The sequence below is a fragment of the Spinacia oleracea genome, unplaced genomic scaffold, assembly GCF_020520425.1.
Source record: "Spinacia oleracea cultivar Varoflay unplaced genomic scaffold, BTI_SOV_V1 SOVchr0_014, whole genome shotgun sequence".
Lineage (NCBI taxonomy): Eukaryota > Viridiplantae > Streptophyta > Magnoliopsida > Caryophyllales > Amaranthaceae > Spinacia > Spinacia oleracea.
This window is the reverse complement of record NW_026614342.1, coordinates 42,811-62,344: the sequence shown is the minus strand read 5'-3', so window position 1 is coordinate 62,344 and position 19,534 is coordinate 42,811. Positions and strand designations below refer to the sequence as shown.

Below are 19,534 nucleotides of genomic sequence, written 5' to 3'. Positions count from 1 at the left end.
AAGGTTAATACCAATGCTCTTTCAATTGGCTGTGATCCATTATGTATGTTCATGTGACGCAAATCATAATGATAGACTATGTGCTGCTATGGAACTTGTTGCTTGGTACTTATTCCACATTGGTTTCTGTTTGAGGGGTTGGGGGAGAGAATAGTGTAGCACAAATGCCACTTGAAGGATTCATACTCTGTTCATTTTCGCAGGATAGGGAACATAGATTTATTATACTATTACAAAGGTCTCCTAAAATGAAATGATTCTTGATTTATTACTCATTTAGGACTTAGTTAAGAAATTGGAATCACCGTACACCTCTCAATTCTGCATCTTCCGTGATCATGACCATGATTAGATATAGATGCTAATTCTCTAAGTTTTCTTATGACTTTGCAAGTTGCTAGTGTGTGCATAGTTTTTGAAAGGGTCCTCATAAATTGATTGTATTACCTAATGTAGTGCTTAGATCTCAAATTTGCACGATGAGCAAAGGTTTAACGAGCCAACTCGTGTGTAAGTTCTTAAATGTGTTTTAAACAGTAAACTTCCCTACAATGCAATCCTTATCCTATGTTTTAGTTTAGGTTTAGTCCATATTGGTTTATATTACAAAAGCTGTGAAACATGTGCTGGCTGACTTATCATTTGTCATAAGACGTCCTAGAAGAAGAAATAGACAGTCTTGCCCCGAGGAGTCAACTCTAAATTTTTATTGCAATCCTTATCCTATGAAAACAAGAAAAAGACTCAAAATCATCCCTCAACCGATTATTATCATCATGGACTAACATAAATGGTGATAGTCCCTCAGACCTGCTCTTCAAACTCCTGACTACATTTGATGCATCACATTCCACCATGATGTTGTTCAAGCTCAACCCTTTAGCAATCATCAGGCCGTACCGTACAGCAGCAGCAGCTTCTGCTAGCTCAACCTCCCATCTTGCACTTATCTTACGGACAACAGCAGCTACCACTCATCTAAAGCCACAACCTTTTTTGTCATAGCAGCAGCAGATTCATATTAGCTGGAGGTTATTCTTGTTGTTGGTTGATTGTGTTGCTTGCCTTATGTCATAGGATCTTATTAATAGGTTGATTCTGGATTATTGTTTTTCTTTCGTAGATGCTCCTGTTTTTCTGTTTAGAGTAAGATGTTGGACATGAGTTGTCCTTGATGGTGTAGATGCTCTTGTTTTCTTTTTTTTAGGATAATATGAGATTCTTTATGTGGTCTTAGGAGCATAAACAGATTCAGGTTTATGGTTTGATAATTTGATGATTTGATGATTTGAAAGGACAATAAGGAATCAAAGTAAGGCCCTTTATAATCTGGTGTGGGACGATAAGCAGATCAGTGTTAGTTGGTCGGGTGCTTGGAAATTGTGAAATGCAACTGTGGTAGACTTGAAGATGTTGAAATTGTGCTATCCCCCAGGCCTATCACAGTTGCACATAGTATGCTTCGTTCTGAGCTGCATGACTGCATGTGTACAGTGACTGCATGACTTCTTGTATCTATCTTTGTAGCTTCACAGTTTCATACAATATTCTAGGCATCGACTCCGAAACTTGATTTGATTGGCTGCAAGTATAGATGATATTGCAAATGTCATTTCTGATAGAAGGCAAATCTCATAAGTGCAAAATGCTTTCCTATAATGAACTATGCATTTTCTAGAACTATGCGTTTACTAAAATACTAATTATGTTACTTATTTACAGTTTCTCACGAAACCTATTTACATAAAATGTTTGATGAGGTTAGAGACATGTGGTTCGAGTATTTTCTCAAGCAAGAATCAAATGAAGAAAACAAAGATGACGGTATGGAAATAACTCCATCAGTTTTGATTGGCAAATCGGTGTGAATATATGATTAGATTTTAGAACGTACTTTTTATTTTACGTTTTTGGAAATTACAATTAATGTAAAGTTGCGTTTTGTACATTATTTTTGGTAAATATACTTTTTGGTAATATGGACTATTATGGAATGTTTATTGAGTTATTATAAAATATTACAGCAGCAGGTGGTTTGATACAATCGGTGAATGAAAAAAGTACAGGTTATTAGCATGTAAAGATTACAGCAGGTTTAGCATGTAAAAATTACAATTGTTAAATTATAAAAAAAATATTACAGCAGCAGGTTTACTGAATTAATGTTTAAAAAAAAAAAAACATACATGAAAAGAGACCCGTTATTCGTAAAAAGGGCTCTCTAGGCATAATACTAAAAAGTTCAAAGAGACCCCATATCTTACATATGGGGTCTGAGCTTATTAGAAACGAAATTAATAAAAAAATCAAAGAGACCCCATATCTTATATATGGGGTCTGAGCTTATTAATAAATAAATTAATAAAAGAATCAAAGAGACCCCATATCTTACATATGGGGTCTGAATATTTTTAATAATCAGGCTACGTAAGAGACCCCTTTTCTTACATGAAGGGTCTCCAACTTTTAACAAACAGACCCCATTTCTAAGAGGGGGTCTCTTTTAAAAAGAGACCCCCCTATCTAGAGACCCCCTCAGAGGAGGTCTCTTATGCCTTTTTGGACGGGTCTCTTTGCCCATTTTTGTAGTAGTGAAGGGTACGACATGGCCCAAGCAAGGTAAGCATGACCCAAGAAAGGTAAGCAAGGGCACGACATGGCCCAAGCAAGGTAAGCATCACCCAAGAAAGGTAAGCAAGGGCACGACATGGCCCAAGCAAGGTAAGCAAGACCCAAGAAAGGTAAGCAAGGGCACGACATGGCCCATGCAAGGCAAAGCATGACCCAAGCAAGGTAAGGCATGACCCAAGAAAGGTAAGCAAGGGCACGACATGGCCCAAGCAAGGTAAGCATGACCCAAGAAAGGTAAGCAAGGGCACGACATGGCCTAAGCAAGGCAAGGCATAACCCAAGAAAGGTAAGCAAGGGCACGACATGGCCCAAGCAAGGTAAGCATGACCCAAGAAAGGTAAGCAAGGGCACGACATGGCCCAAGCAAGGTAAGCATGACCCAAGAAAGGTAAGCAAGGGCACGACATGGCCCAAGCAAGGCAAGGCATGACCCAAGAAAGGTAAGCAAGGGCACGACATGCCCCACACAAGGTAAGCAAGACCCAAGAAAGGTAAGCAAGGGCAGGACATGGCCCAAGCAAGGCAAGGCATGACCCAAGAAAGGTAAGCAAGGGCACGACATGGCCCAAACAAGGTAAGCATGACCCAAGAAAGGTAAGCAAGGGCACGACATGGCCCAAACAAGGTAAGCAAGACCCAAGAAAGGTAAGCAAGAGCACGACATGGCCCAAGCAAGGCAAGGCATGACCCAAGAAAGGTAAGCAAGGGCACGACATGGCCTAAGCAAGGTAAGCATGACCCAAGAAAGGTAAGCAAGGGCACGACATGGCCCAAACAAGGTAAGCAAGACCCAAGAAAGGTAAGCAAGGGCACGACATGGCCCAAGCAAGGCAAGGCATGACCCAAGAAAGGTAAGCAAGGGCACGACATGGCCCAAGCAAGGTAAGCATGACCCAAGAAAGGTAAGCAAGGGCACGACATCGCCCAAGCAAGGCAAGGCATGACCCAAGAAAGGTAAGCAAGGGAACGACATGGCCCAAGCAAGGCAAGGCATGACCCAAGAAAGGTAAGCAAGGGCACGACATGGCCCAAGCAAGGTAAGCATGACCCAAGAAAGGTAAGCAAGGGCACGACATGGCCCAAGCAAGGTAAGCATGACCCAAGAAAGGTAAGCAAGGGCACGACATGGCCCAAACAAGGCAAGGCATGACCCAAGAAAGGTAAGAAAGGGCACGACATGGCCCAAGCAAGGTAAGCATGACCCAAGAAAGGTAAGCAAGGCACGACATGGCCCAAGCAAGGCAAGGCATGACCCAAGAAAGGTAAGCAAGGGCACGACATGGCCCAAACAAGGTAAGCATGACCCAAGAAAGGTAAGTAAGGGCACGCCATGCCCAAGCAAGTAACGCAAGGGCAAGTCGTGGCAAAGAAAGGCATGTAAGGGCAAGTCGTGGCAAGGCATGGCCCAAGCAAGGTAAGCAAGGGAAAGTCGTGGAAAAGAAAGGCAAGAGGAAGGCATGGCATGGCATATCCCAAGCAAGGTAAGCAAAGAAAGGTGTTACAGTTTGATTGACGGAGTATTTCGGGGGATGACGGTTGTGGAATTGGCCTGCGACACGGCCATAGTACCGACTTGACCTTGAGTTTTCGTTGTTCAGAAAAAAAAATCCAACGATGCATTGAGGGAATTTTTCGGCTCCGTAAAGTCGGGGGAAGACAGTGGTGGATTTGGCCCGCAATACGGCTAACGTCCCGACTTGACCTCGTTTTTTCGTATGCCGCAATGGTCCCGCGGTCGTCTCTCGGATGGGTTAGCGGAGGGGAGTTTGGGACTTGTCGATCGGATGCGGTCTGTTCTTGCGGGCAGCGGACCGAGCAGCCCACGAGCGCGGACTAAAATCTAGTTGACGTCGTCCTTCGAACAAACCTCGTAGGTATTGTAGGGGAGCTTGGGAATCCATGATCGGATGCGGTGTGTTCTAGTGTGCGGGCAACGGACCAAGAATCACACAAGAGCATACTAAATCTCGTCGTCGTTCCTTCGAGCAAACCTGGAACGGGTACTATAGTCGAGAGGAGCTTGGGCCTCGATGACCGGATTCGGACTGTTCTTGTGTGCGGGCAGAGGACCAAGCAGCACACTAGAGAGCGGACTAAATCTCGTCGTCGATCTTTGAACAAACCTCTTGTCCCTTTTGGCTTTAGTGTGCTAATGTTTCCGAAACTCGATGCGGACCGTTCCCGGATGCGGGCGATATCAAGCGGCATGTGGGTGTAGTCCAATTCTAGTTGACGTTGTGTTAGCTAACCTTAGCCAGTGTTGTCCCGCCTCGATTTGTTTGTTTCTTTCACGTCAAACGGTGCTAGTCGGGGGACATCTAGCCCATCCTTGCGGCCACTTTGTGGTCGTGGGATGCAAGCTCGTTGTTTCTTGGCCAAGCGGTACGCTACGCGTGTGAGTGGTGTTTGGTTTTTTTAGCTGGCGGGCTCCGTGAACCGCACGCCGATAAACCTCTTCAGTGTTTGCTCCAAGTGCTATACAGGCCTTGGGCGAGTGATGGTTTTCTGTGTTGCATTCCTAACGATCGCATTGACATGGACCAAGGGCATGGCATCCATAAGCACGCAAGGGAAAGGCATGGCCCAAGGCACAACAATCGGACCCAAGGCATGGCCCAAGGCAAAACGATCGGACCACATGCACAATAATGACCACTATGAATGAATTTTCCCGAAAACTTTCCAAAAATAGTAACCCGGGAACACACGGGCACCCCCCGAGGTCCCAAAATAAAAAAATTCAACACCAATGTTTTCTATATATATTTATATGTCTTTTCCTATTTTTTCAGATTTTTTGGGATTTTTTTGAATTTTTTGGGATTTTCCCCGTTTTTACCCCTAAAATAGCAACCCGGGACCACACGGGCACCCCTCTAGGTCCAAAAATAAAAAATTTCAACACCAATAATTTTTTGGGATTTTTTTGAATTTTTTGGGATTTTTTTGAGATTTGTTTGAATTTTTCCCTTATTTTTCCCGTTTTTACCCCTATTTTCCCTATTTTCGGAAAACAAAAATAATTTTTTTGAAAAAAAAAAATCATGAAAATTAAGCTTAATGCCCATATAAGGTTTTCCAACAAAAAAAACGAGGCATTATTATGACAAAAACTCATGTTTTGAGCCATTATTATGTTACTGTCACTTGGGTGTTCACTAGGAAAATTTAGCTAATTCAAAATAAACCTCTATAGGGGGAGGGTGAGAGTGGAAGGATGGATGGTCAAGGTTGGCTTAAAACTCTCTTGTGGGCACCGTTGGGCACCGTTGGGCATGGTCGGCCCCCCTACGACACCACACATGCCCATGACATTAGACGGATTGAAAATTTTGGATCATTCGACGGATTTGACGCATAATTTTTTGTCCGAGACCCGATTTGACGCGAAAAATTTTTTTTTTGAAAAAAAAAAAAAATCAAAAAAATTCTAAAAAAATTCAAAAAAAATATAAAAAAAATTTGTTGGCTCTAAGCAAGGGCACGACATGGCCCAAGCAAGGCAAGGTATAACACAAGAAAGGCAAGCAAGGGCACGACATGGCCCAAGCAAAGCAATGCATGACCCAAGAAAGGCAAGCAAGGGCACGACATGGCCCAAGCAAGGCAATCCATGACCCAAGAAAGGCAAGCAAGGGCACGACATGGCCCAAGCAAGGCAAGACATGACCCAAGAAAGGCAAGCAAGGGCACGACATGGCCCAAGCAAGGCAAAGCATGACCCAAGAAAGGCAAGCAAGGGCACGACATGGCCCAAGAAAGGCAAGGCATGGCCCAAGAAAGGTAAGCAAGGGCACGACATGGCCCAAGCAAGGCAAGGCATGACCAAGAAAGGTAAGCAAGGGCACGACATGGCCCAAACAAGGTAAGCATGACCCAAGAAAGGTAAGCAAGGGCACGACATGGCCCAAGCAAGGCAAGGCATGGCCCAAGAAAGGTAAGCAAGGGCACGACATGGCCCAAGCAAGGCAAGGCATGACCAAGAAAGGTAAGCAAGGGCACGACATGGCCCAAACAAGGTAAGCATGACCCAAGAAAGGTAAGCAAGGGCACGACATGGCCCAAGCAAGGCAAGGCATGACCCAAGAAAGGTAAGCAAGGGCACGACATGGCCCAAGCAAGGCAAGGCATGACCCAAGATAGGTAAGCAAGGGCACGACATGGCCAAGCAAGGCAAGGCATGACCAAGAAAGGTAAGCAAGGGCACGACATGGCCCAAACAAGGTAAGCATGACCCAATAAAGGTAAGCAAGGGCACGACATGGCCCAAGCAAGGCAAGGCATGACCCAAGAAAGGTAAGCAAGGGCACGACATGACCCAAGCAAGGCAAGGCATGACCCAAGAAAGCCAAGCAAGGGCACGACATGGCCCAAGCAAGGCAAGGCATGACCCAAGAAAGGTAAGCAAGGGCACGACATGACCCAAGCAAGGCAAGGCATGACCCAAGAATGGTAAGCAAGGGCACGACATGGCCCAAGCAAGGTAAGCATGACCCAAGAAAGGCAAGCAAGGGCACGACTTGGCCCAAGCAAGGCAAGGCATGACCCAAGAAAGGCAAGCAAGGGCACGACATGGCCCAAGCCAGGGAAGGCATGACCCAAGAAAGGTAAGCAAGGGCACGACATTGCCCAAGCAAGGTAAGCATGACCCAAGAAAGGGAAGCAAGGGCACGACATGGCCCAAGCAAGGCAAGGCATGACCCAAGAAAGGCAAGCAAGGGCACGACATGGCCCAAGCAAGGCAAGGCATGACCCAAGAAAGGTAAGCAAGGGCACGACATGGCCCAAGCAAGGGAAGCATGACCCAAAAAAGGTAAGCAAGGGCACGACATGGCCCAAGCAAGGCAAGGCATGACCCAAGAAAGGTAAGCAAGGGCACGACATGGCCCAAGCAAGGTAAGCATGACCCAAGAAAGGCAAGCAAGGGCACGACTTGGCCCAAGCAAGGCAAGGCATGACCCAAGAAAGGTAAGCAAGGGCATGACATGGCCCAAGCAAGGCAAGGCATGACCCAAGAAAGGTAAGCAAGGGCACGACATGGCCCAAGCAAGGTAAGCATGACCCAAGAAAGGCAAGCAAGGGCACGACATGGCCCAAGCAAGGCAAGGCATGACCCCAGAAAGGTAAGCAAGGGCACGACATGGCCCAAGCAAGGCAAGGCATGACCCAAGAAAGGTAAGCAAGGGCACGACATGGCCCAAGCAAGGTAAGCATGACCCAAGAAAGGCAAGCAAGGGCACGACATGGCCCAAGCAAGGCAAGGCATGACCCAAGAAAGGTAAGCAAGGGCACGACATGGCCCAAGCAAGGCAAAGCATGACCCAAGAAAGGTAAGCAAGGGCACGACATGGCCCAAGCAAGGCAAGGCATGACCCAAGAAAGGTAAGCAAGGGCACGACATGGCCCAAGCAAGGGAAGCATGACCCGAGAAAGGTAAGCAAGGGCACGACATGGCCCAAGCAAGGCAAGGCATGACCCAAGAAAGGTAAGCAAGGGCACGACATGGCCCAAGCAAGGGAAGCATGACCCAAGAAAGGTAAGCAAGGGCACGACATGGCCCAAGCAAGGCAAGGCATGACCCAAGAAAGGTAAGCAAGGGCACGACATGGCCCAAGCAAGGTAAGCATGACCCAAGAAAGGCAAGCAAGGGCACGACTTGGACCAAGCAAGGCAAGGCATGACCCAAGAAAGGTAAGCAAGGGCACGACATGGCCCAAGCAAGGCAAGGCATGACCCAAGAAAGGTAAGCAAGGGCACGACATGGCCCAAGCAAGGCAAGGCATGGCCCAAGAAAGGTAAGCAAGGGCACGACATGGCCCAAGCAAGGCAAGGCATGACCCAAGAAAGGTAAGCAAGGGCACGACATGGCCCAAGCAAGGCAAGGCATGACCCAAGAAAGGTAAGCAAGGGCACGACATGGCCCAAGCAAGGGAAGCATGACCCAAGAAAGGTAAGCAAGGGCACGACATGGCCCAAGCAAGGCAAGGCATGACCCAAGAAAGGTAAGCAAGGGCACGACATGGCCCAAGCAAGGTAAGCATGACCCAAGAAAGGCAAGCAAGGGCACGACTTGGCCCAAGCAAGGCAAGGCATGACCCAAGAAAGGTAAGCAAGGGCACGACATGGCCCAAGGAAGGCAAGGCATGACCCAAGAAAGGTAAGCAAGGGCACGACATGGCCTAAGCAAGGCAAGGCATGACCCAAGAAAGGTAAGCAAGGGCACGACATGGCCCAAGCAAAGGAAGCATGACCCAAGAAAGGTAAGCAAGGGCACGACATGGCCCAAGCAAGGCAAGGCATGACCCAAGAAAGGCAAGCAAGGGCACGACATGGCCCAAGCAAGGCAAGGCATGACCCAAGAAAGGTAAGCAAGGGCACGACATGGCCCAAGCAAGGCAAGGCATGACCCAAGATAGGTAAGCAAGGGCACGACATGGCCAAGCAAGGCAAGGCATACCCAAGAATGGTAAGCAAGGGCACGACATGGCCCAAGCAAGGTAAGCATGACCCAAGAAAGGCAAGCAAGGGCACGACTTGGCCCAAGCAAGGCAAGGCATGACCCAAGAAAGGCAAGCAAGGGCACGACATGGCCCAAGCCAGGGAAGGCATGACCCAAGAAAGGTAAGCAAGGGCACGACATGGCCCAAGCAAGGTAAGCATGACCCAAGAAAGGTAAGCAAGGGCACGACATGGCCCAAGCAAGGCAAGGCATGACCCAAGAAAGGCAAGCAAGGGCACGACATGGCCCAAGCAAGGCAAGGCATGACCCAAGAAAGGTAAGCAAGGGCACGACATAGCCCAAGCAAGGGAAGCATGACCCAAGAAAGGTAAGCAAGGGCACGACATGGCCTAAGTAAGGCAAGGCATGACCCAAGAAAGGTAAGCAAGGGCACGACATGGCCCAAGCAAGGTAAGCATGACCCAAGAAAGGCAAGCAAGGGCACGACTTGGCCCAAGCAAGGCAAGGCATGACCCAAGAAAGGTAAGCAAGGGCACGACATGGCCCAAGCAAGGCAAGGCATGACCCAAGAAAGGTAAGCAAGGGCACGACATGGCCCAACCAAGGTAAGCATGACCCAAGAAAGGCAAGCAAGGGCACGACATGGCCCAAGCAAGGCAAGGCATGACCCAAGAAAGGTAAGCAAGGGCACGACATGGCCCAAGCAAGGTAAGCATCACCCAAGAAAGGTAAGCAAGGGCACGACATGGCCCAAGCAAGGCAAGGCATGACCCAAGAAAGGTAAGCAAGGGAACGACATGGCCCAAGCAAGGCAAGGCATGACCCAAGAAAGGTAAGCAAGGGCACCACATGGCCCAAGCAAGGCAAGGCATGACCCAAGAAAGGTAAGCAAGGGCATGACATGGCCCAAGCAAGGCAAGGCATGACCCAAGAAAGGTAAGCAAGGGCACGACATGGCCCAAGCAAGGTAAGCATGACCCAAGAAAGGCAAGCAAGGGCACGACATGGCCCAAGCAAGGCAAGGCATGACCCCAGAAAGGTAAGCAAGGGCACGACATGGCCCAAGCAAGGCAAGGCATGACCCAAGAAAGGTAAGCAAGGGCACGACATGGCCCAAGCAAGGTAAGCATGACCCAAGAAAGGCAAGCAATGGCACGACATGGCCCAAGCAAGGCAAGGCATGACCCAAGAAAGGTAAGCAAGGGCACGACATGGCCCAAGCAAGGCAAAGCATGACCCAAGAAAGGTAAGCAAGGGCACGACATGGCCCAAGCAAGGCAAGGCATACCCAAGAATGGTAAGCAAGGGCACGACATGGCCCAAGCAAGGTAAGCATGACCCAAGAAAGGCAAGCAAGGGCACGACTTGGCCCAAGCAAGGCAAGGCATGACCCAAGAAAGGTAAGCAAGGGCATGACATGGCCCAAGCAAGGCAAGGCATGACCCAAGAAAGGTAAGCAAGGGCACGACATGGCCCAAGCAAGGTAAGCATGACCCAAGAAAGGCAAGCAAGGGCACGACTTGGCCCAAGCAAGGCAAGGCATGACCCAAGAAAGGTAAGCAAGGGCATGACATGGCCCAAGCAAGGCAAGGCATGACCCAAGAAAGGTAAGCAAGGGCACGACATGGCCCAAGCAAGGTAAGCATGACCCAAGAAAGGCAAGCAAGGGCACGACATGGCCCAAGCAAGGCAAGGCATGACCCCAGAAAGGTAAGCAAGGGCACGACATGGCCCAAGCAAGGCAAGGCATGACCCAAGAAAGGTAAGCAAGGGCACGACATGGCCCAAGCAAGGTAAGCATGACCCAAGAAAGGCAAGCAAGGGCACGACATGGCCCAAGCAAGGCAAGGCATGACCCAAGAAAGGTAAGCAAGGGCACGACATGGCCCAAGCAAGGCAAAGCATGACCCAAGAAAGGTAAGCAAGGGCACGACATGGCCCAAGCAAGGCAAGGCATGACCCAAGAAAGGTAAGCAAGGGCACGACATGGCCCAAGCAAGGGAAGCATGACCCGAGAAAGGTAAGCAAGGGCACGACATGGCCCAAGCAAGGCAAGGCATGACCCAAGAAAGGTAAGCAAGGGCACGACATGGCCCAAGCAAGGGAAGCATGACCCAAGAAAGGTAAGCAAGGGCACGACATGGCCCAAGCAAGGCAAGGCATGACCCAAGAAAGGTAAGCAAGGGCACGACATGGCCCAAGCAAGGTAAGCATGACCCAAGAAAGGCAAGCAAGGGCACGACTTGGACCAAGCAAGGCAAGGCATGACCCAAGAAAGGTAAGCAAGGGCACGACATGGCCCAAGCAAGGCAAGGCATGACCCAAGAAAGGTAAGCAAGGGCACGACATGGCCCAAGCAAGGCAAGGCATGGCCCAAGAAAGGTAAGCAAGGGCACGACATGGCCCAAGCAAGGCAAGGCATGACCCAAGAAAGGTAAGCAAGGGCACGACATGGCCCAAGCAAGGCAAGGCATGACCCAAGAAAGGTAAGCAAGGGCACGACATGGCCCAAGCAAGGGAAGCATGACCCAAGAAAGGTAAGCAAGGGCACGACATGGCCCAAGCAAGGCAAGGCATGACCCAAGAAAGGTAAGCAAGGGCACGACATGGCCCAAGCAAGGTAAGCATGACCCAAGAAAGGCAAGCAAGGGCACGACTTGGCCCAAGCAAGGCAAGGCATGACCCAAGAAAGGTAAGCAAGGGCACGACATGGCCCAAGCAAGGCAAGGCATGACCCAAGAAAGGTAAGCAAGGGCACGACATGGCCCAAGCAAGGCAAGGCATGACCCAAGAAAGGTAAGCAAGGGCACGACATGGCCCAAGCAAAGGAAGCATGACCCAAGAAAGGTAAGCAAGGGCACGACATGGCCCAAGCAAGGCAAGGCATGACCCAAGAAAGGCAAGCAAGGGCACGACATGGCCCAAGCAAGGCAAGGCATGACCCAAGAAAGGTAAGCAAGGGCACGACATGGCCCAAGCAAGGCAAGGCATGACCCAAGATAGGTAAGCAAGGGCACGACATGGCCAAGCAAGGCAAGGCATACCCAAGAATGGTAAGCAAGGGCACGACATGGCCCAAGCAAGGTAAGCATGACCCAAGAAAGGCAAGCAAGGGCACGACTTGGCCCAAGCAAGGCAAGGCATGACCCAAGAAAGGCAAGCAAGGGCACGACATGGCCCAAGCCAGGGAAGGCATGACCCAAGAAAGGTAAGCAAGGGCACGACATGGCCCAAGCAAGGTAAGCATGACCCAAGAAAGGTAAGCAAGGGCACGACATGGCCCAAGCAAGGCAAGGCATGACCCAAGAAAGGCAAGCAAGGGCACGACATGGCCCAAGCAAGGCAAGGCATGACCCAAGAAAGGTAAGCAAGGGCACGACATAGCCCAAGCAAGGGAAGCATGACCCAAGAAAGGTAAGCAAGGGCACGACATGGCCTAAGTAAGGCAAGGCATGACCCAAGAAAGGTAAGCAAGGGCACGACATGGCCCAAGCAAGGTAAGCATGACCCAAGAAAGGCAAGCAAGGGCACGACTTGGCCCAAGCAAGGCAAGGCATGACCCAAGAAAGGTAAGCAAGGGCACGACATGGCCCAAGCAAGGCAAGGCATGACCCAAGAAAGGTAAGCAAGGGCACGACATGGCCCAACCAAGGTAAGCATGACCCAAGAAAGGCAAGCAAGGGCACGACATGGCCCAAGCAAGGCAAGGCATGACCCAAGAAAGGTAAGCAAGGGCACGACATGGCCCAAGCAAGGCAAGGCATGACCCAAGAAAGGTAAGCAAGGGCACGACATTGCCCAAGCAAGGTAAGCATGACCCAAGAAAGGCAAGCAAGGGCACGACATGGCCCAAGCAAGGCAAGGCATGACCCAAGAAAGGTAAGCAAGGGCACGACATGGCCCAAGCAAGGCAAGGCATGACCCAAGAAAGGTAAGCAAGGGCACGACATGGCCCAAGCAAGGCAAGGCATGACCCAAGAAAGGTAAGCAAGGGCACGACATGGCCCAAGCAAGGGAAGCATGACCCAAGAAAGGTAAGCAAGGGCACGACATGGCCCAAGCAAGGCAAGGCATGACCCAAGAAAGGTAAGCAAGGGCACGACATGGCCCAAGCAAGGTAAGCATGACCCAAGAAAGGTAAGCAAGGGCACGACATGGCCCAAGCAAGGCAAGGCATGACCCAAGAAAGGTAAGCAAGGGCACGACATGGCCCAAGCAAGGTAAGCATGACCCAAGAAAGGCAAGCAAGGGCACGACTTGGCCCAAGCAAGGCAAGGCATGACCCAAGAAAGGTAAGCAAGGGCACGACATGGCCCAAGCAAGGCAAGGCATGACCCAAGAAAGGTAAGCAAGGGCACGACATGGCCCAAGCAAGGTAAGCATGACCCAAGAAAGGCAAGCAAGGGCACGACATGGCCCAAGCAAGGCAAGGCATGACCCAAGAAAGGTAAGCAAGGGCACGACATGGCCCAAGCAAGGCAAGGCATGACCCAAGAAAGGTAAGCAAGGGCACGACATGGCCCAAGCAAAGGAAGCATGACCCAAGAAAGGTAAGCAAGGGCACGACATGGCCCAAGCAAGGCAAGGCATGACCCAAGAAAGGCAAGCAAGGGCACGACATGACCCAAGCAAGGCAAGGCATGACCCAAGAAAGCCAAGCAAGGGCCCGACATGGCCCAAGCAAGGCAAGGCATGACCCAAGAAAGGTAAGCAAGGGCACGACATGGCCCAAGCAAGGCAAGGCATGACCCAAGAAAGGTAAGCAAGGGCACGACATGGCCCAAGCAAGGTAAACATGACCCAAGAAAGGCAAGCAAGGGCACGACTTGGCCCAAGCAAGGCAAGGCATGACCCAAGAAAGGCAAGCAAGGGCACGACATGGCCCAAGCAAGGCAAGGCATGACCCAAAAAAGGTAAGCAAGGGCACGACATGGCCCAAGCAAGGCAAGGCATGACCCAAGAAAGGTAAGCAAGGGCACGACATGGCCCAAGCAAGGCAAGGTATGACCCAAGAAAGGCAAGCAAGGGCACGACATGGCCCAAGCAAGGCAAGACATGACCCAAGCAAGGCAAGGCATGACCCAAGAAAGCCAAGCAAGGGCACGACAAAGGCAAGGCATGACCCAAGAAAGGTAAGCAAGGGCACGACATGGCCCAAGCAAAGCAATGCATGACCCAAGAAAGGCAAGCAAGGGCACGACATGGCCCAAGCAAGGCAATCCATGACCCAAGAAAGGCAAGCAAGGGCACGACATGGCCCAAGCAAGGCAAGACATGACCCAAGCAAGGCAAGGCATGACCCAAGAAAGCCAAGCAAGGGCACGACATGGCCCAAGCAAGGCAAGGCATGACCCAAGAAAGGTAAGCAAGGGCACGACATGGCCCAAGCAAGGCAAGGCATGACCCAAGAAAGGTAAGCAAGGGCACGACATGGCCCAAGCAAGGTAAACATGACCCAAGAAAGGCAAGCAAGGGCACGACTTGGGCCAAGCAAGGCAAGGCATGACCCAAAAAAGGCAAGCAAGGGCACGACATGGCCCAAGCAAGGCAAGGCATGACCCAAAAAAGGTAAGCAAGGGCACGACATGGCCCAAGCAAGGCAAGGCATGACCCAAGAAAGGTAAGCAAGGGCACGACATGGCCCAAGCAAGGCAAGGTATGACCCAAGAAAGGCAAGCAAGGGCACGACATGGCCCAAGCAAGGCAAGACATGACCCAAGCAAGGCAAGGCATGACCCAAGAAAGCCAAGCAAGGGCACGACATGGCCCAAGCAAGGCAAGGCATGACCCAAGAAAGGTAAGCAAGGGCACGACATGACCCAAGAAAGGCAAGGCATGACCCAAGAAAGCCAAGCAAGGGCACGACATGGCCCAAGCAAGGCAAGGCATGACCCAAGAAAGGTAAGCAAGGGCACGACATGGCCCAAGCAAGGCAAGGCATGACCCAAAAAAGGTAAGCAAGGGCACGACATGGCCCAAGCAAGGTAAGCATGACCCAAGAAAGGCAAGCAAGGGCACGACTTGGCCCAAGCAAGGCAAGGCATGACCCAAGAAAGGCAAGCAAGGGCACGACATGGCCCAAGCAAGGCAAGGCATGACCCAAAAAAGGTAAGCAAGGGCACGGCATGGCCCAAGTAAGGCAAGGCATGACCCAAGAAAGGTAAGCAAGGGCACGACATGGCCCAAGCAAGGCAAGGCATGACCCAAGAAAGGTAAGCAAGGGCACGACATGGCCCAAGCAAGGTAAGCATGACCCAAGAAAGGCAAGCAAGGGCACGACTTGGCCCAAGCAAGGCAAGGCATGACCCAAGAAAGGCAAGCAAGGGCACGACATGGCCCAAGCAAGGCAAGGCATGACCCAAAAAAGGTAAGCAAGGGCACGACATGGCCCAAGCAAGGTAAGCATGACCCAAGAAAGGTAAGCAAGGGCACGACATGGCCCAAGCAAGGCAAGGCATGACCCAAGAAAGCCAAGCAAGGGCACGACATGGCCCAAGCAAGGCAAGGCATGACCCAAGAAAGGTAAGCAAGGGCACGACATGGCCCAAGCAAGGCAAAGCATGACCCAAGAAAGGTAAGCATGACCCAAGCAAGGTAAGGCATGACCCAAGAAAGGTAAGCAAGGGCACGACATGGCCCAAGCAAGGTAAGCATGACCCAAGAAAGGTAAGCAAGGGCACGACATGGCCCAAGCAAGGCAAGGCATGACCCAAGAAAGGTAAGCAAGGGCACGACATGGCCCAAGCAAGGTAAGCATGACCCAAGAAAGGTAAGCAAGGGCACGACATGGCCCAAGCAAGGTAAGCATGACCCAAGAAAGGTAAGCAAGGGCACGACATGGCCCAAGCAAGGTAAACATGACCCAAGAAAGGCAAGCAAGGGCACGACTTGGCCCAAGCAAGGCAAGGCATGACCCAAGAAAGGCAAGCAAGGGCACGACATGGCCCAAGCAAGGCAAGACATGACCCAAAAAAGGTAAGCAAGGGCACGACATGGCCCAAGCAAGGCAAGGCATGACCCAAGAAAGGTAAGCAAGGGCACGACATGGCCCAAGCAAGGCAAGGTATGACCCAAGAAAGGCAAGCAAGGGCACGACATGGCCCAAGCAAGGCAAGACATGACCCAAGCAAGGCAAGGCATGACCCAAGAAAGCCAAGCAAGGGCACGACAAAGGCAAGGCATGACCCAAGAAAGGTAAGCAAGGGCACGACATGGCCCAAGCAAAGCAATGCATGACCCAAGAAAGGCAAGCAAGGGCACGACATGGCCCAAGCAAGGCAATCCATGACCCAAGAAAGGCAAGCAAGGGCACGACATGGCCCAAGCAAGGCAAGACATGACCCAAGCAAGGCAAGGCATGACCCAAGAAAGCCAAGCAAGGGCACGACATGGCCCAAGCAAGGCAAGGCATGACCCAAGAAAGGTAAGCAAGGGCACGACATGGCCCAAGCAAGGCAAGGCATGACCCAAGAAAGGTAAGCAAGGGCACGACATGGCCTAAGCAAGGTAAACATGACCCAAGAAAGGCAAGCAAGGGCACGACTTGGGCCAAGCAAGGCAAGGCATGACCCAAAAAAGGCAAGCAAGGGCACGACATGGCCCAAGCAAGGCAAGGCATGACCCAAAAAAGGTAAGCAAGGGCACGACATGGCCCAAGCAAGGCAAGGCATGACCCAAGAAAGGTAAGCAAGGGCACGACATGGCCCAAGCAAGGCAAGGTATGACCCAAGAAAGGCAAGCAAGGGCACGACATGGCCCAAGCAAGGCAAGACATGACCCAAGCAAGGCAAGGCATGACCCAAGAAAGCCAAGCAAGGGCACGACATGGCCCAAGCAAGGCAAGGCATGACCCAAGAAAGGTAAGCAAGGGCACGACATGACCCAAGAAAGGCAAGGCATGACCCAAGAAAGCCAAGCAAGGGCACGACATGGCCCAAGCAAGGCAAGGCATGACCCAAGAAAGGTAAGCAAGGGCACGACATGGCCCAAGCAAGGCAAGGCATGACCCAAAAAAGGTAAGCAAGGGCACGACATGGCCCAAGCAAGGTAAGCATGACCCAAGAAAGGCAAGCAAGGGCACGACTTGGCCCAAGCAAGGCAAGGCATGACCCAAGAAAGGCAAGCAAGGGCACGACATGGCCCAAGCAAGGCAAGGCATGACCCAAAAAAGGTAAGCAAGGGCACGGCATGGCCCAAGCAAGGCAAGGCATGACCCAAGAAAGGTAAGCAAGGGCACGACATGGCCCAAGCAAGGCAAGGCATGACCCAAGAAAGGTAAGCAAGGGCACGACATGGCCCAAGCAAGGTAAGCATGACCCAAGAAAGGCAAGCAAGGGCACGACTTGGCCCAAGCAAGGCAAGTCATGACCCAAGAAAGGCAAGCAAGGGCACGACATGGCCCAAGCAAGGCAAGGCATGACCCAAAAAAGGTAAGCAAGGGCACGACATGGCCCAAGCAAGGTAAGCATGACCCAAGAAAGGTAAGCAAGGGCACGACATGGCCCAAGCAAGGCAAGGCATGACCCAAGAAAGCCAAGCAAGGGCACGACATGGCCCAAGCAAGGCAAGGCATGACCCAAGAAAGGTAAGCAAGGGCACGACATGGCCCAAGCAAGGCAAAGCATGACCCAAGAAAGGTAAGCATGACCCAAGCAAGGTAAGGCATGACCCAAGAAAGGTAAGCAAGGGCACGACATGGCCCAAGCAAGGTAAGCATGACCCAAGAAAGGTAAGCAAGGGCACGACATGGCCCAAGCAAGGCAAGGCATGACCCAAGAAAGGTAAGCAAGGGCACGACATGGCCCAAGCAAGGTAAGCATGACCCAAGAAAGGTAAGCAAGGGCACGACATGGCCCAAGCAAGGTAAGCATGACCCAAGAAAGGTAAGCAAGGGCACGACATGGCCCAAGCAAGGCAAGGCATGACCCAAGAAAGGTAAGCAAGGGCACGACATGCCCCATACAACGTAAGCAAGACCCAAGAAAGGTAAGCAAGGGCAGGACATGGCCCAAGCAAGGCAAGGCATGACCCAAGAAAGGTAAGCAAGGGCACGACATGGCCCAAACAAGGTAAGCAAGACCCAAGAAAGGTAAGCAAGGGCACGACATGGCCCAAGCAAGGCAAGCCATGACCCAAGAAAGGTAAGCAAGGGCACGACATGGCCCAAGCAAGGTAAACATGACCCAAGAAAGGCAAGCAAGGGCACGACTTGGCCCAAGCAAGGCAAGGCATGACCCAAGAAAGGCAAGCAAGGGCACGACATGGCCCAAGCAAGGCAAGGCATGACCCAAAAAAGGTAAGCAAGGGCACGACATGGCCCAAGCAAGGCAAGGCATGACCCAAGAAAGGTAAGCAAGGGCACGACATGGCCCAAGCAAGGCAAGGCATGACCCAAGAAAGGTAAGCAAGGGCACGACATGGCCCAAGCAAGGTAAGCATGACCCAAGAAAGGCAAGCAAGGGTACGACTTGGCCCAAGCAAGGCAAGGCATGACCCAAGAAAGGCAAGCAAGGGCACGACATGGCCCAAGCAAGGCAAGGCATGACCCAAAAAAGGTAAGCAAGGGCACGACATGGCCCAAGCAAGGTAAGCATGACCCAAGAAAGGTAAGCAAGGGCACGACATGGCCCAAGCAAGGCAAGGCATGACCCAAGAAAGCCAAGCAAGGGCACGACATGGCCCAAGCAAGGCAAGGCATGACCCAAGAAAGGTAAGCAAGGGCACGACATGGCCCAAGCAAGGCAAAGCATGACCCAAGAAAGGTAAGCATGACCCAAGCAAGGTAAGGCATGACCCAAGAAAGGTAAGCAAGGGCACGACATGGCCCAAGCAAGGTAAGCATGACCCAAGAAAGGTAAGCAAGGGCACGACATGGCCCAAGCAAGGCAAGGTATGACCCAAGAAAGGTAAGCAAGGGCACGACATGGCCCAAGCAAGGTAAGCATGACCCAAGAAAGGTAAGCAAGGGCACGACATGGCCCAAGCAAGGTAAGCATGACCCAAGAAAGGTAAGCAAGGGCACGACATGGCCCAAGCAAGGCAAGGCATGACCCAAGAAAGGTAAGCAAGGGCACGACATGCCCCATACAAGGTAAGCAAGACCCAAGAAAGGTAAGCAAGGGCAGGACATGGCCCAAGCAAGGCAAGGCATGACCAAGAAAGGTAAGCAAGGGCACGACATGGCCCAAACAAGGTAAGCATGACCCAAGAAAGGTAAGCAAGGGCACGACATGGCCCAAACAAGGTAAGCAAGACCCAAGAAAGGTAAGCAAGGGCACGACATGGCCCAAGCAAGGCAAGGCATGACCCAAGCAAGGTAAGCATGACCCAAGAAAGGTAAGCAAGGGCACGACATGGCCCAAACAAGGTAAGCAAGACCCAAGAAAGGTAAGCAAGGGCACAACATGGCCCAAGCAAGGCAAGGCATGACCCAAAAAAGGTAAG

General features: G+C 51.2%; 1 protein-coding gene across 1 annotated transcript in view; it reads right to left on the bottom strand.

Moving 5' to 3' along the window:
• Positions 1–698: 698 nt before the first annotated feature.
• The window catches only part of LOC130464928 (uncharacterized), a 36,733-nt gene continuing 17,897 nt past the window's right edge, over positions 699–19,534 (bottom strand). Inside the window, exon 3 of the mRNA XM_056834068.1 lies at positions 699–967. Coding sequence (XP_056690046.1) covers positions 699–967 — 269 coding nt within the window. The remainder of the gene's footprint in view (positions 968–19,534) is intronic.